Source organism: Leiobunum rupestre, chromosome 3 (assembly GCF_980474605.1).
Source record: "Leiobunum rupestre chromosome 3, qqLeiRupe1.1.hap1, whole genome shotgun sequence".
NCBI lineage: Eukaryota > Metazoa > Arthropoda > Arachnida > Opiliones > Sclerosomatidae > Leiobunum > Leiobunum rupestre.
The window spans coordinates 48,912,790-48,928,516 of record NC_143386.1 but is presented as its reverse complement, the minus strand read 5'-3'; the positions used below and the strand labels follow the sequence as shown (position 1 = coordinate 48,928,516).

The 15,727-nt window shown below is 36.8% G+C and overlaps 2 protein-coding genes across 8 annotated transcripts; one reads left to right on the top strand and one right to left on the bottom strand.

Moving 5' to 3' along the window:
- The first annotated feature begins 562 nt into the window (after positions 1–562).
- LOC149952472 (putative palmitoyltransferase ZDHHC24) lies at positions 563–1,927 on the top strand. Its single transcript, XM_090168602.1, has 3 exons — positions 563–1,102; positions 1,164–1,310; positions 1,375–1,927. The coding sequence occupies exons 1-3, from the start codon at positions 805–807 to the stop codon at positions 1,782–1,784; spliced, it is 855 nt and encodes a 284-aa protein (XP_090024728.1). The 5' UTR covers positions 563–804; the 3' UTR covers positions 1,785–1,927.
- A 473-nt stretch (positions 1,928–2,400) lies between these two features.
- ctrip (E3 ubiquitin-protein ligase ctrip) lies at positions 2,401–15,023 on the bottom strand. 7 transcript variants are annotated; one of them, XM_090168601.1, is made up of 31 exons: positions 14,645–14,897; positions 12,762–12,893; positions 12,454–12,656; positions 12,039–12,392; positions 11,838–11,966; positions 11,576–11,741; positions 10,880–11,221; positions 10,501–10,808; positions 10,283–10,435; positions 9,810–10,093; positions 9,365–9,742; positions 9,193–9,304; positions 9,055–9,119; positions 8,949–8,998; positions 8,577–8,887; positions 8,155–8,502; positions 7,874–8,101; positions 7,376–7,784; positions 6,612–7,311; positions 6,207–6,398; positions 5,766–6,146; positions 5,312–5,699; positions 5,096–5,247; positions 4,888–5,030; positions 4,668–4,821; positions 4,393–4,600; positions 4,177–4,334; positions 3,783–4,112; positions 3,599–3,712; positions 3,336–3,534; positions 2,401–3,272 (listed from the first exon to the last, which is right to left on the bottom strand). In XM_090168601.1, the coding sequence occupies exons 2-31, from the start codon at positions 12,851–12,853 to the stop codon at positions 3,076–3,078; spliced, it is 7,248 nt and encodes a 2,415-aa protein (XP_090024727.1). In that variant the 5' UTR covers positions 12,854–12,893; positions 14,645–14,897; the 3' UTR covers positions 2,401–3,075. The 7 variants fall into 7 exon arrangements, with proteins under 7 accessions (XP_090024727.1, XP_090024723.1, XP_090024721.1 ...); XM_090168597.1 differs by lacking the exon at positions 14,645–14,897 and adding an exon at positions 15,005–15,023 and having other exon boundaries at positions 11,576–11,966; XM_090168595.1 differs by having other exon boundaries at positions 11,576–11,966; positions 14,645–14,898.
- Positions 15,024–15,727: the final 704 nt, after the last annotated feature.

Below are 15,727 nucleotides of genomic sequence, written 5' to 3'. Positions count from 1 at the left end.
CTCTCTTAGCATTTTAGTACTAAGCGCTTGACCTTTCCGCAGGCCGTAGTCTTTAGACACCATCTGTTGGTGACTTTTAGTATCATTTTTAAGCAGGAGACAATGGCTTTCGCGATGATTGCACGAGCTTTCTTACCGATAGATAGCGCCTTATAAGGATAGCCTGCAGAAATTACGCGTTTCTGCTAGCTGTCAACTCCGTATTCACTCCCTTTGAAATATTTTATCTAGACCTTTATATACGTTTCCTATTATCTATGGTACGTACCCAAGATTCGAAATCACGGCCTTTATTGAGTTCGCGCCGGAAGTCGGAAAAATCGGCTCCATAGGCAGGGTGAGAAATAAGGAATTTCAATAGATATCCCAAGATTATATTGCTCACCTTTAGTTTTCTTTCGTTTAGAAACATTTTTAGAGCTACAGGCATGATCCATTATTGTTTTAAAACAATATAATGCAAAAATATCTGGTATCTTGAAAACCACAAGTCAAAAACCACAGCGCAATTTTCACTAAAACTTCACGTTTTAACTAGATGTCGGTAGCCCTGCCAGCTCGATGGAGGCAGTTTTTTCCGACTTCCGCTGGGAACCATGGACTAATTCATTAGTCCAGCGGCGAGCCGCCAGCCTATTTTTTCAGTAGTACGCGAAGTAATTTAAAATGGATGTTGATGGGCAGGTGGTATCGTATATATCTTTTTAACTTTTATAGAGAAAATCAATGCAAATTTTTTGATCGTTATCATATTATAAATTTTTAAGTACTAAATTACTCGAAATTTACGAAATTCAATTAAAAATGAACACTTTACCGCTTCATTCGAAAGATTTATTGCCAAAAACGAAAAGGGACTTTAGCCTGTTCCTATTTATGACAGGAGCGATTGTTTTCTTTTTTTTCTTCGAGCTCTTGATTGTTTTACCCAATTATCACAAAGAAATAAACTTCACAGTTGTAGTTCATTGTGTTACTGGCCTATTTATACTCCTAAATATTTTTGGTAATATTTATTACTTAAAAAGAGTTGATGTTACTGGAAAACAACTTCATCTTCCAGTTGTCCTGTTAGAAGGATGGACATACTGTTATATATGCGGTAATATAGATAAACATCAAAAAACCACTTGGTACCAGTAACGTTTTAATTATTCTTGTAGAATTGAATGCTCCACCGAGAACTCATCATTGTACTTTGTGTAATGCTTGCATTCTTAGGAGAGACCATCATTGCATGTTTACTGGTTGCTGCGTTGGTTATTCTAATCATAGATATTATATTCTGACTCTAGCTTACCTTTTAATTGGTAAGAGATATTTATGTAACATAAAAAACCAACTTGGCTGATAATTTTATTCCATTTGATAAAGGTGCTCTCTATTGCGTTTTCTATCATTGGGAATATTGCTTGAACTTTGTCAATGGTTCTGGCTGGTGGGCTGTATTAGCGTTCATTGCCCCACATTTTGCCCTTCTCTCGGGCACTCTAAATTTGATAGGTTTCTTTGTTATTAGTATAAATACGTTATCAATTGTAACAGTGATTATGACTAGTTACATGCTGAGCCGACAATTTCTAGGAATTAAAAATGGACAAACCATGTTTGAACGTAGAGAGGGTATAACAATTTACAATATTGGTTTCCAGGATAACTTTCTCAATATATTTGGTTATTCTTGGAAAAAAGCTCTTTTTTGGGCATGGTCAGAGTCTGTTTTAACAGGGGATGGTATTTCCTATCAAACTTGCCTTACTAAACAGGAAATAAAACAAATGTGATTAATTCATCCAAGTTGTTATTTATAAATCAGTATTCTCTATTAAAAATCTTGGACAATGTAAATGTGCCTGTTTCACTTAATTTACTAATTATTAAAGATGGGATTTTTATTTAAATTTTCAAAACAATAGTAACATTCTTTCCTACATATTGGGGAGAACAAAACTTTGGTGGATACCGTTGTAATAATGGCTCCTATCAATTTTTTTTATTTTACACCTCGTATAAAAACCTCTCATAAAACTAAGGAGCTTTGAACTTGCAAAATTAATCCCAAAGGCACAAATTTTGCAATTCACAGTTCCATAAATGTATTAATCGGGATATTATTGGGGAGGATCAGCAAATGTTGCTTTTCACTTTCTTAATGTAATTTTACACAAATTGAAAAAAAAAAAAAATTAAACTATTGGGAAAAATTATCTGCAAAATGACTTTTCTTTTAACATTCGTACAATATAAATGTAAAACAAATTCACGTATTATTTAATGATTTGGCGGGGATAAACTTAAAAACCACTGGCAATAATACCCAGTGATTATAATAAAGGGGAGAGAAGAAAATGTTTTGAGCAACCAGTTATGGACCACTCGACGAATAAAAAACACAAAATGCACATTTTACAAATACTTCTTTTGTATTGTGTTTTCACCTATGTCTTTCAATGTTCATGTTTATCAAACATCACTTTTATGAGAACTGATAATTCTGTACGCAAAAGTAATATTCACTAAGTTTTTTTCCTCAAAGTACCAGTTTCAAACTTCCCGAGAAGTTTTCACTTTAAATGTTACGCGCACATAAATCACTCGCAATATTTTGTATTCCTAATAAACACTTAATAGATATTGAAGATAATTTTTAAGCGCTAGATTTTTGGGAAAAAATCCAGCTATTTACTTTGTGTTACGAGTACGGATGAAAACCAAACTTTAAACAGCCATGAAAAACCCTTTTTACAAGTTTCTGACTTTCCCACGTATATAGAAATATTTGAAAATTATTCCACCATAACATGGTACAAAGAATACACTACGCGTAACTTGGTTTTTTTATTTAGACACAAAGAATATTATCGAAAGAATCGCCAGTATTATAATGTAAATAATTACGATTTCTATTCTTAACTTATACGAGAGTGGAATATATATAAAAAAAATATTTCAAGGGTTTAATCGCTTTCAAGATAATTGAAGCTACACTGTAAAAAGCTCACCCCTTAAAAAGAACTATCTACTTAGAAGTTAATAATTACCTAAATTGCCATTAAATTAGAATTATCTTTGAAACTAGGATAAATGGAAAGAATGCTGGCCTTCGTTAGCAGCCATGCGCAACTTTAAGCGCATGGAATCGACAGTTGAATAGTCTGGTAATTTTAGATAGTTCACGCAAGTCATTACTGACGGTAAATACATGTCTGGATTTTCACTTGGGTCAAAAGTTTTGCGCACAATAGTTAAGGGAGGAGACAAACTCTTGAAACCTAAACATAAAGAAATTAAGCTTTCCTCCCAAAGAAAAGAGTTAAAAACAAATATTTACTTACCCCCAACTGGCAAACGAGGCGAGCCAGTAACAAACTGCAAAAAGAGTCTTTGCTCTTCAGTTTTGTAACTAGAAAGCACTTCGAAGAGAAATTTGATTGCACGACTATCATGATTATAGCCATGATCAGAACGACAGCATTCAATCAATGTTTTCATATCCCATTGACTTTGGCTACTTCCGCAAAAGAGTTGCTCCATCTGAAGAAGTTTAAGATCAAATTAATTTCAGTGGGATATAAGATCCACTACAGATGGTACTTACTTCTTCAGGATAGAACAGTTGTAGACGCGTCAGGGGAAACACAGATTCAAATCCTTCACGGAACATTTCCATTTGACGTCTTACACCTTCGTTCAAGGTCCAGTGACTGCTCAACTAAACAAATTATAAAGCAAGACCAAATATAAGCCCCCGCTTTGACAAACTCTTCCTGGGTCTTTCGTACTTTGAGATACTCTTCAAGATTATGAATGTTTACGGTGATGTCCCTTCCACCTTTTTTGAGATCAATATTTGCATGTCCAGGCAATGTAAAATCCAAGTTAAGATCTTCAATGGGGCAACCATCGAGGGTTAAAATTTCCAATGCCGCTTTAAGACTAGACGGAGTTTGAGAAGTGTCCAGCTCCAGTTTTTGCTTTTGAATAGCCACTTTCTGCAGCTGGCGAATGGAACTGGCTAAATCAGGATCCACGTGTTGCAAATCAGTTAAACTGAGACTGAGCTCTTGACCCAACAGCCATTTGTAGAATGGTAAACTTAACGGAATATCCAACTAGTTTGAAAAGAGACCATTAATAAAAATAACTTGGGAAAGATTGTATTGTAAAAGGTAATACCATCCTGGAATCCATTAAGGCTTTGGCCATGAATTTTCCCAGAAGCTTGAACTTGCTACGAATCTTAGTGACCTGTCCAACTTTGGCACTGCGACCTAAAGGCATTGGAAATAGCCCGGATTTCGAATGCACATATTGTACAGGAGGTAGATTGCTTCCTATAATGATAAAGTATTTAAGTAAAAATACCATTTAGAACTAGGTTGAAAAACGTACCCTCATTGTGATTCACTTTTTCACCTCTCCACATTTCAAGATCAGCTCTTTGCAATTCATGCGAAACCAGAGCGTAAAATTCCAATGTTGGGCCAAGACCAGTACCAACTTCGTTTTCATATTGAATTTCTAAAAGCGCTCTGGAGCTTCCCAAGTCTTGCATCACAATTTCGGCTTGTTTTAACAGATCGTCTCTAGATACAGTCCGCTAAAATAATTAAATTTGTTAACATATTGGCTACCAATTACAAAAATTAATAAATATGCAAGCATACTTTTCTTCTGTCTAATCTCGGAGTCACTCTTTCACTTGAGTCAGAGTTGTTTAACTCAGGAGCCATATCTAATAATCTTTGTAAAGCTCTATCTCGGTCAAATGAAGTTATATAGAACAACAAATGACGCGTTTCAAAAGGAAACAAGAAGGGGCTAAAAGTAGGAGGAGATTAGCAATGAACACTGAATTTTCCAGATTTTAATATATAAAATATTTACCAGGCATATGCAATCTGAGAAAGCCAAGCTGGTAAATTTCCCGTTACAATAGCCAATGGATCCTGCAACTGCCTATTAGCTTTAGCTGTAAGCTTGTTGTTCAAAAATTCGGTTTGTGGAACTGCAGTATTCCAAGCATGAAGCTAATAATTTGCATTAAAAAAAAATTGTTAGAATTAAAACAAAATTTTTCTAAAAATATAATTACCTCATATAATGATCCCCAATATTTGTTTAGGGCATGTAACACCCGTAATAACGCAATAACTTCATTAGATGGGTCATGTACAGTAACATTTTCAGGTAAGGAAGATTTCAGAAATAATGATAATGGGCTCACAACTTCAGGAACTAAGCCTTCTAAAAGTTTTAAATATATAAGCCTTCATTCTCAACAAATAAGCCCACAAAATTGTTAACGAACCATTCCACAATTCATCCTTCTTTTTCGCTGAAGACCTGTTGGCGCCTTTGCCATGTCTTGTGTTTCCGGAATTGGACAAACTAGCTGAACTCTGATTACGATGTGAAACGGCACTGCTAGTACTGCCAGTGACCGAAGCACTCTCCTCATTATCCGCAACGGGACGATACCAGATTGTGTGCGTTTGAACCCAGATATTAGCATATCCAACAGGGCTTTCTGAATCTGTATCAGTTTCATGTCCATCTTGACCGGATGCTCCACCACCACTCGAGTAACTATATTGTCTAACAGCTTGATAAACTGTCATATTGTAAGGCAATACGTGACTGCCAATCATAAATTGTAACTTATGACGTCCTTGACCATGATTGATCATCATGGCAGCCTAAAACACAAAAAAGAGCGTAAGTAACTGGGTTTGATGTTTTGTAAAAAAAACAGTAAAAAATACCATAGTATCATCTATATCATCATCGGAATTTTCTTCATCACTAGCATCATCATCTTCCTCTTTAATTCTTCCATAACCTCTGATAACGAGGTACTTTTCAATAGCTTGTACTTGGGCTAGGGGGTCTATCATGACAGGACCCCCTCTCCAATGTTTGAGGTTGGAACACGAAGGGTGTCTCTGAAGATTGCACTTGAGCTGATGAGTATTAAGGAACTTAAGAGCGCTGGTGCCTCTAACGCCACCACCATTAGCGCCCAAATCGTGAACTTTGACTGGAAATTGTTCCAACTGACTGACGCAGGAGTTCAACTTAGAAACAAGCGCTGAGAAAGGACGGCCATTCAAGTTTTCTAGCTCACACGGACACATTTTGAATAGCTGCAAAAGAAGCACATTTAAGCGTTTACAATTTAACAGATAACAACTGCAATAACATACCGGAGAGCCAAGGAAAACATGCAGAAAAGTACGAAGTCTGTCAGCTCTCATTGTACATTCAGGGCTGTTACCAGCGGTCAAGAAATGCAAGACTTTCTTGACTAATCCACTGTGTATAACTTCAAATGAAGAAATATCACTGTGAACTACAACCATTCTCACTTCTTCCAAGGCCTTCAGACCACCATCGGACTATAGAAACAATTAACAAAACTCATTTAAAAATATTCTAAGCTACTAATAATTTGTCTTTTCAGTTAACATGTAATAGCCAACATGAGAAGATCATTGGCTGCTGCATTTCAGTCTGCCAAGCAGATAATTTTCAATTTTAAAAGAAAGCATTATTGAAGCAGCCAATGCGAGATGTTAACTGAAAAGGCTAATCAAATTCAGAATCATCACCACATTCTCCAGTTGATCCAAGGCATTAGTCAAACGGTTCAAAATGCTCTTCGTAGAATGAGTTGTATTGCCTTGGCTATCATCGGGAAAGTAGTCTTCAGCAAACTTTTGGGCTTGATCTTTAATCCACGATTTGATTTTGATTTTATTTCCAGCCAAATTGGAGCAACTTGATGATTTTTGAATCCCCATAGAATTCTGAGAAACAGAGCGGGTTGATAACGGGGAATTACAACTCCAACGGCCCCATCTAGCTGGATTTAAATTAGCCAAGAAGGCTGAAGTCTTAGCGGCAGCGGAGCTCAATTTCCCTCTACCAGCAGCGGAGAGCGAAGTGGCTCCACTTCCAGATGCACCAACTGAGTTTGGAGTTCCCCAACCGACACTAGTAGCAGAAGGACCACTACCCACAATTAAACTAGCACCGGAATTGACAGTCAGTGAATGATGAGTTATTACTGGTGAGGCTGACACGGACAAAACTGAATTTCCCAAGACAGGACTAACATTATCAAGAATTTTCTTGTTGTTGCTTGAATGATGGCCATGATGGTGGTGATGGCCTCCTCCACTTCCCGATCCAGCTGCTGAAGAGCTGGAGAAATTGTGGTGGCGGGAGGTTTCATCAGTTCTAACTTTACGACTAGTCGCATTACTCCTTTTGGGTGTGCGTTTTCTTTTTAAAACATCACTAAGCCTCCTATAGAGACAAAATTTGTGTCATAATATCAAAATTTTACGAATTACAATGGGCAAGTACTTACATGTGAGTAAGTGTTGAGCAATGATCTTCCTCCCCTGAAGAGGACGCTGCCAAGACAGCAGTTGCAGCCGGTGAAGGTGTTACATTGGCCAATGGATTCAATCCAGTTCCAGATGTTCCGACAGAATTGCAAGGAGCCACAGCCGTGGGCAGAAGGGTGGGGGATGAGCCCCAGAAGATTGTGTTATTAACAAATTGCATGGAAGAAGGATCCGCCGTGGCTGAGGAATGAGGAGTGTGACTGGAGTGGTTGGATATGACAGAAGGTGTAGGAGACTGTATAACACTCTGATACTGATGATGGGGTGGTGTAGGTTGTGTTGGATTTGGTAAGTGAGCAGCATGATGACTTCCAACTGCAGTTGTCAATGGTTGAAGGTGGTTTTCGAAGGACACAAAATAGTTAGCGCCTTTGCAGTTAAAAGGAAAATACCGGAACCAAATTTTGGTCATCCCAACGCGTCATGTTAGTAACGTAAATAATAGAACAAACACTTACACAATGGAGATACATCAGTTAATGCAACTGATAATGCGGTGGTTAAGTGTTGGGAAGTGGCACTGTGTCGATGATGTTGAGGCAGTTTCTGGTCAGGATTACTTTGGGGACTAACTATCACATTAGATTCTAGACTGGTGATTGGAGAAGTGACCATTTGTTTGGCACTACTTGAAGATTCTGCTTCAGTTTCCGTCTTTGCCAAGTTCATAATCTGATGAATTACCCCTAAAAGACACAAAGTTAAAAAGAAAATCATTGTAAGTATAATGATAAAATACCTTCTCTGCTAAAATAAACGCCAAAGACGTCGGGTAGTTTTTGCATAAGAATGTTTGCCATCTGTAATGCACCAACTACGATACGGAGATCTTGAGATGACAGCATGGCTGCCACATGACTGGAAACAACTTGAATTTTTAATACTTTCTTCAAGAGATCAGGTGGTCCAAAGTAAACCATTCGCAGAAGAGCGTGAAGACACTTGTGCCTAACCGCTGGCCCAGCTGAACTGCTGTATACTTCGTACAATACAGCAAAGAGTGATTTGATACAAGCAGCAGCCATATCTATATTATCTTGTAGACAATTGACGCGGGAATCCGAGCTTTCTAAGCTTGTCGTAGAGCCTGTAAAATATATATTTTTAACCATGATAAGCATATGTTTCTCCAATAAACAATAGCAATAGTAAAAAACTTGCCAGAAGTGGCAGATGCCATACTATTGACCCTTCTCTGAACTGGCCTGGCTGTTCCAGTATCTTCATTGATTTGTTGCATGGAGTTGAAGTCAACCGTGTAAGTGCGACCCATAGTTGATAAACTGATTTCATCTTCACCAGATTGATAAGCAGCTTCTACAATTTTATTGTCAATGGCAGCGTACGGGTGCCACAAGCCACGGTCATCGCGCCACTGCCAGACAACAGCATCTGCCTGAGTGGTCAAAGGTTTGGACAGAAGTTGATCAACACTGAATATTCCATCAGTAGGGAGTCGAGGCATTAATTCCCTAAAGAAACGAAGACCACATCGTGTATTATTTCACAAAATATGTTTAATGCAATACTTACCCAATAAGGGACGTAATTTCGAACAATTCCTGAGGACTTCGAGGTAATAACTACAAATAGGTTATGTTAGTTCACCAACCAAAAATAAATAAGTATAAAAAATTACTTCGATATCTTCCAAGTGAGAGTCAGACGTTCCTAATAATAAATAACGGAGAGTTTCTGCTATATCTAAAAAGAAATTGCAGGATTATAAATAAAATGGTCAAAGTGTAGTCATCGAAGGGAATTCCATATAAATTACTTTGTTTTAATAGTTGACCCGCTAGCTCGGGACAGCTACAGCACATGACAGCCAACATTCGAATAACGGTCACAAACGTGCCAGAGCTAATTATCGGTGGGCTAACCATCAGCTGTGAAAACAAATAAGTATTTCTTTTTTGTCAAATAAAAAAAGAAAAAGAGATACTTACCAATCTTTGTACATTTGTTAGCAAACCGTGATTAGCAATTTCTAGTAGAATTTTTGGATCATTTTGGAAACAATCCACCAAGCGCGAAAAAGCTAAGCAAACACTTTCCACTGATTTTTTGTCTTGATGAGTTAAACGACCACTAAGTAGAGGTAATGAGTCCTGAGTGAGGTGGAATTCTTCGGAAGTCAAGTTTTGGCAGCAATTAGCCGTGATAGCTAACGCCGCTCTTTGCGCATTTATTGAAAAGAAGTCCAGATACATCAAACAGGCTGCTACACCTCTGGCGTGCAATATTGCTTTGCTATGACGTCGTGATAACATCTCCAAAGCGGTTAAGCTTTGCTCAGCTACATCCATGCATTGGATAACTTGTAGCTGATAAAAATTAAAATAAGAACACAAGAAATTTGACGGTAATTTAAGATGATGGCTGATAATTTACTTTCTCTAAAAATACAGGAATGGCTTCCACAACAACAGCTGAGGAGCGAGGTAGGGCTTCCATCATGTAAGTTAAGGCCCTGCAGGCATGATTCATCATGTCGAAGTTGTGCTCCATGGATAAAAGAGCAACTAACGCAGGGACAACCTGCTTAACCGGGAACCCAGTTAGGGTATCTTCATTGCCCATTACCAACAACTGGCACATTTCCATCACAGCTTGAAGTTGTTGCCCTTCGTCACCAGCAGCTTGTAGCCCTTGAAGAAGTTGATGAGCTTTGGTACCTAAAATAATGTAATAATAAAAAATTTTGAAGTTTCAAAAACTAATTACAATTAGTTAATTTTATGTTGAACTCTAACTTCACAATAAAAAATTACAAAGTTTCATTTACCATTTTCAATTATATTAACTAAGAAATATAACACAATAGGAAAAGCAATAACTATTTTACAAAATAAAAAATAACTCACTGGCGGAAGCTCCCATAGATCTATGAAGTAAGTGTTGCATACGAGGCCCTAAAGCCCCAAAAAGGTGTGGTGGTAAACCACGAGCTTCTAAGAGAGCCTGTAAGCGGCCCATTTCACTATCATCGGATTCACTGTCTACAGTTGCGCCAAGGCCTAAAAAAACATATACATTCCAGAACAAACAAAATAAGAATACAATGCAAAAAGGAGATACTCACTCGAGGTTCCACTACTTAGGCCGGAAGTTAAATTATTTCGTCCACTACCCGAACCATCGTGGGCAGTGGCATTATTGCTTCCCATTACACCAGAAGACTCTGAATTATTACCATTTATGGAAAAGGATGTTCCCCCTCCGTCTTGTCCAGTGTCCAATCCTGACATTCCACCACTACGACTTCTCAAAGTCACCTGACGTCCCCCTACTCCTCCACTAGATGCGGCTGCAGTTCCAGATCCTCCGTCAACACTGGTCGAACCACCCGCCACGGAAGAGAGTTTACTTACTCTCGAGGAACGCCGGCTACTACGAAAAGAAATGAATAAACATGGAAAAAAACTACTTAAGAATTCAAAATATTATGGACAAAAATTTACCGGCTACTAGCACAGGACCCCGTGGTCTTGCTTTTGCTTTTCTTGCTTTCCAGTTGATTTGAATTACCAGGCTCTCGATTCTGGTGTGATGAGGAAGTACTATTTTGCGAAGAGTGTAGAGCGGTACTGGTTCCACTGTTATTATTATTAGTTTTTAAATCAAGTCCTTGGGTGGCTGATGCTTTAGATGGTTCGGAAGAAGCGTGTTTCTTATTAAAACCGCGACTTGAGGAGCTTATCGCGTTACCAGTAGGTGGTAAAGGAACTGAAGGACCGGGCACTGAAGAGGCGCAATTGGTATGAGTTATGACACTCTCAGCGAAGCTTCCAACTTTCGAGTATCTGTCAAAGTGAAAAATGTAATGACTATGAATAGTCAGTTTAACGGAAAAGGTAATTTAAATGGAAAAAAATATTCTACAACATTTGATCTTTAAAGAAAGAAACAGCTTGAAAGAAAACTCAAATTAAGGCCTAATATATGTAAACAAGAGTCAGCAAACTTAAAAGATAACTAAGGCAAAGTACATGTAAAGTGAAGTGTACGCCGTATTATCTATGCATTTCGGAGATAAACTGAAGCCCATAAACTTGACAGTTGTACATGTATTTTTACACTTCATAACTGCTTACCAAGGCCTACCAATACATGTGGATTTCTTTCTTTATGTTATATAACAAAAAGAACTTTCTAACCTGGAATGTCTAGCACCACTGGAGCTCACAGAATTAGTCGAGGCTGAATCTCCAGCAGCCCAACTGCTTAATCCACTCTTTTTGCACCCTTGTCTAGTGTAACCCAAGTACGATGCAGAAACGTCGGTAGATATTGAGGAAGAACTATTTACAGTCAAATCTTCTCCTTTGGAGTTATGTGAAGGATTAGTTTTGTTAAAACCAACACTTTGGTGTCCAATCAAGGACCAATCTTGATGATTTTGGTTGACGTAAGATTTACCACTTTTATGACCGCGTCTGTTACTTTTACCACCTATATTGCTATCTTTACAGGAGCTACTTGAAGATGGGGCAGAATGCAATAGGGCGTTGTTTTGATCGTGATATCGGGTTGGTCTGGAGCTTCCACCTTATTTTAGAGGTTTCAAAATAAATAAAGAATTTCCTACTGTTAGAAACTGTAGGAAATTAATGAACTTACCGGGATATTGAGGATGTAAATTGTAGTTGTTTGCAAAATGACCTCGGGATAAATTTTGATCTTTCTTTCCACTTTTGTGCTTAATGGGTTGTTCCTTATCTTCTTCTGGAGCCAAAGTTTCTGCGTTGAAATTCTGTAGCTCTGCAGAAGCAGTGCTCAGATCTTCAGGGTAATTTTGCGCCACAGCGCAAGCTACTGTGGGGAGCGACGAAGAAGAAATTGGGTAGCTAGTGCCACCTTCTTCAACGACAAATTTGCTCTGGTTTAGTGGGAAGTCTTGCAAAAAATTCTGGGCTGATTCTGTCAAATGGTCTTTCAAATTGACTTTTGCAGTAGGTTGTTCCAATTGTTTTCCTTTGACAGAAATTTTTTTCATGAAACACCAGAATATTTTAAACATGATTTCTAGCCTTACTTGATTTCTGTCTCTTTTTCTCTATGGGAGCTTCTTCACTATCGGCGCTAGAAGCTCTTTTTACACCCTTATTCGCATTCACTTTCTTGGTTCGAAGATCAAGGGAACTATTGTGGGTGGTGGATGTTTGATTATTGGTAGAATTCTTGGCTTTTTGTTCTTGAAGATATTGCTCTTCCCTAGCTAAGCGTCTTGAAAGAGACCTAAAGATTACCCCAATTAGACGTATTATATCACCCAAATGATATGCAAAAAGACAAGGGCTAAATATTATGAGAATAATTTAGAACTGGAATATTTGGACATACCTAGTCCTGATCGGTGACCTAGCTCCCTTCAAGGTTGTTTCCAGAGAAGTGTTGCAGGACCCCCCTAGCTGACTGGTAGGTTGGTCGTCCATAGACAAATCTTACCAGTATTTATGCCACATCCACATGGCCCTTGGTTGAAACAAAAGAAATAAGTTAAATCAATGGCCTACATTTCATCACAAAATTGCTAATTGACATCATATACACAAGATTATTAATTTCTTAACCTTTGTAAAGAATATGATATTTTTAACCATAACCGCATTTCATCGATAATTTGATGCTTTATAATAGTACAATTTGTGAAAAAAAAAATAAGTTTTTTTCGTAATGTAATAAAATTTTGCCAAAGGCCTATTTTCTCAGAAAATGTCTAACAAAATTTCAACTTATCTAAGTATCTAACTGTACTATTTTCTTATACTTATCAACATATTTGTAGCATTCCTATCTTTCAAGAAATACTTATATACTCATACCATTAAATAAATGGTAAATAAGTACATTTAAAGAATAAAAAATGTACTAGAGGTACGGTTGAATTATGAACCATAAAAAACAAAATGCCAATTACTAATAGAATACAATCGAACTTATCTATTATTGTAAACCTGACAACTTTTACTACTTGAATTCATTGTGTTCAAAAAGAAGCCCAGTTCCTAGTTTTTTATTGAGTAGGTTTTTTTTCAGTAAATTAACATACCACTCAAAATAATTAACCAATTGTAAACAAAGGTTGGTTGTAATAAAATGCAACAACCTAAAGCTGTAATGTGAAACATTCTATTAAGTGCTGTTTGATGATAGAACGTCAAGTTTGTTTCCTCGTCTATATACAAGTAACATGGCATAAAATAAAATAATATTGAGTAATAACTTGATATTGGTTAAAAACCGAAATCTCGCATTAGCCGAAATGGTAAAATGAGCGATAAACTTGCTTGTTTAGGGTGTAACTACTATCAAATTATCTAAGTGGGAATTAAAATAAGCATTACCATTTAGCTTTAAAGAAGATATTTTTTCACACAAAGTAGACCAAGTCCCCAAAAATAGTTTTTCAACATAGAACTTTAAAAGGATTTTAACCAGGTTGGTAATTTGAAACTAAAGTGTTTAGAACTGAGGCTTCACACCCAAAATTATTATAAGAAATCTACCTTGTTTATAATTTTTAACTGATATAGATAGAATAAGCTGATTATTATTTACCTCAATAATTATATTAAATATGATAATCTCACTTAGCATGAGACTGAAATGCTTGAAGAAATCAAGAGTGATAACCAAATCTCTTCCCCAACAAATGTAGGAGTAGCAGAATGTAAACTAATGCAGCAGGAGGCAAGAATGCTTTGCAGCTGAACCCCTCATTCTACTTCTGTATTACTGTGACGTTATGCTTAGGGGAGTTGCATTTTTTGTGTACATAAAACAAAGGAGTAGGCCAAAAAGGTCTACAGATATAGATAACAATATACCCATCTGATCTCTCTCATAAAAAATTGTAGGCTAATACAGCACATCAAAACGTTATTTATCCTTTCTTTATCTTTATGTTTGGGCATTTAAATAATAGATTTTTAGGTAATTGATATTGCGTAGCTAAATTCCGAAACGCAAAAAAAATCAGGCTAGCTCTAATATTTAGCGAGGTAATTAAAAGCCCTTACAAAAGATCTACCTACATCCGTCAATTTAAAAAAGGAGCATTGGCCTTGGAGATCTTCATAGAATTATTACAACTTGCAAGTTGGAAAGCCTACGACGAAGCTTTTGCTTTTGGCCATAGACCCCCTAGTTACAGTCTGGCCTACACTAGGCTTAGTAGACCTAAAAACCCATTTTTTGACACAATGGCAGTTTCGTTTTGTTACCTTTCATTCTGGTACACATTCATTATTCGTTCTGAACCATTTGGCTCGGGTTTCTTCGAAGGTTTTTTGGCGTTATTACTGTTTATTTCCTACCATTACGGCCACTTTCAAAATAGATTATAAAATGACTGAAAGAACGCGCTGATGTTTCGCTAACTAACCTACGAATGAGAAACGTCTGGCAACATTTTTGTGAAAATTATCTTCGTAGACTACGTGGTACGGTGGTGCAATACATACGCACTTCGCAACGCTATTAAAGCTACAAAAGGTTTGTCAAAGCTTCCGCAAAATCCATGAAAATGGGGTTATCACGAAATAGACTATAGAGATTTCAGCGCCCTCCTTGGGGGAACTTACCAAGAATAAATATTTTAGTCTTAAAAGAATTCTTTAAATTTTGCTTCGCGCATGCGTTACTCTAGCATGCTCATGGAAACTGTTTTGTTTGGATCCGCAAATATTTTTTTTTTCTCATTTTCTAAACGATTTGCTTTTTCCAAGAACTAAGGAACAGATTTACATAACTACATCCAATTAATTCTTCGTTTACAATAAACATTTAGACTGTTGATTAGCAACTATAGCTGAACAAGTGTTTTGAACTTACGTCTACTCTTACCAAACAACCTCTATTACAACTCTGATTACAATAACGCTTGTAAGATAATATTTTAATCTTTCTAGAAAAGAAGACTAAAAATAAATTACAAAAATTCTTCAGTTAAAACTCTACAGACGCAAAAACGATCGCTTTCAGCAACCTAGCTTTTACCATGCCACGTGACCTTGTAGCAGCTGATTTCTTTTCAGCGCCAAATTCAAACCGGTGAAAACAATAAAATCAACTAACATCGCAAGAATTTATTTACATTAATACTAAACTTTTACATTTTCATTTTATTTCGAAAGAAAAGTTAATTACACATTAAAAATTGTAAACTCAACAAAAATACTGAGTTTTTCCAATAGACAAGAAAAAGGTTTGTTCAGATGTGAAATGTAATTCTGATTACATTTTAACTAAAAATCAAACCACCTAATAATGATAATTCTATAGCCACACGTACCAACAAAATATTT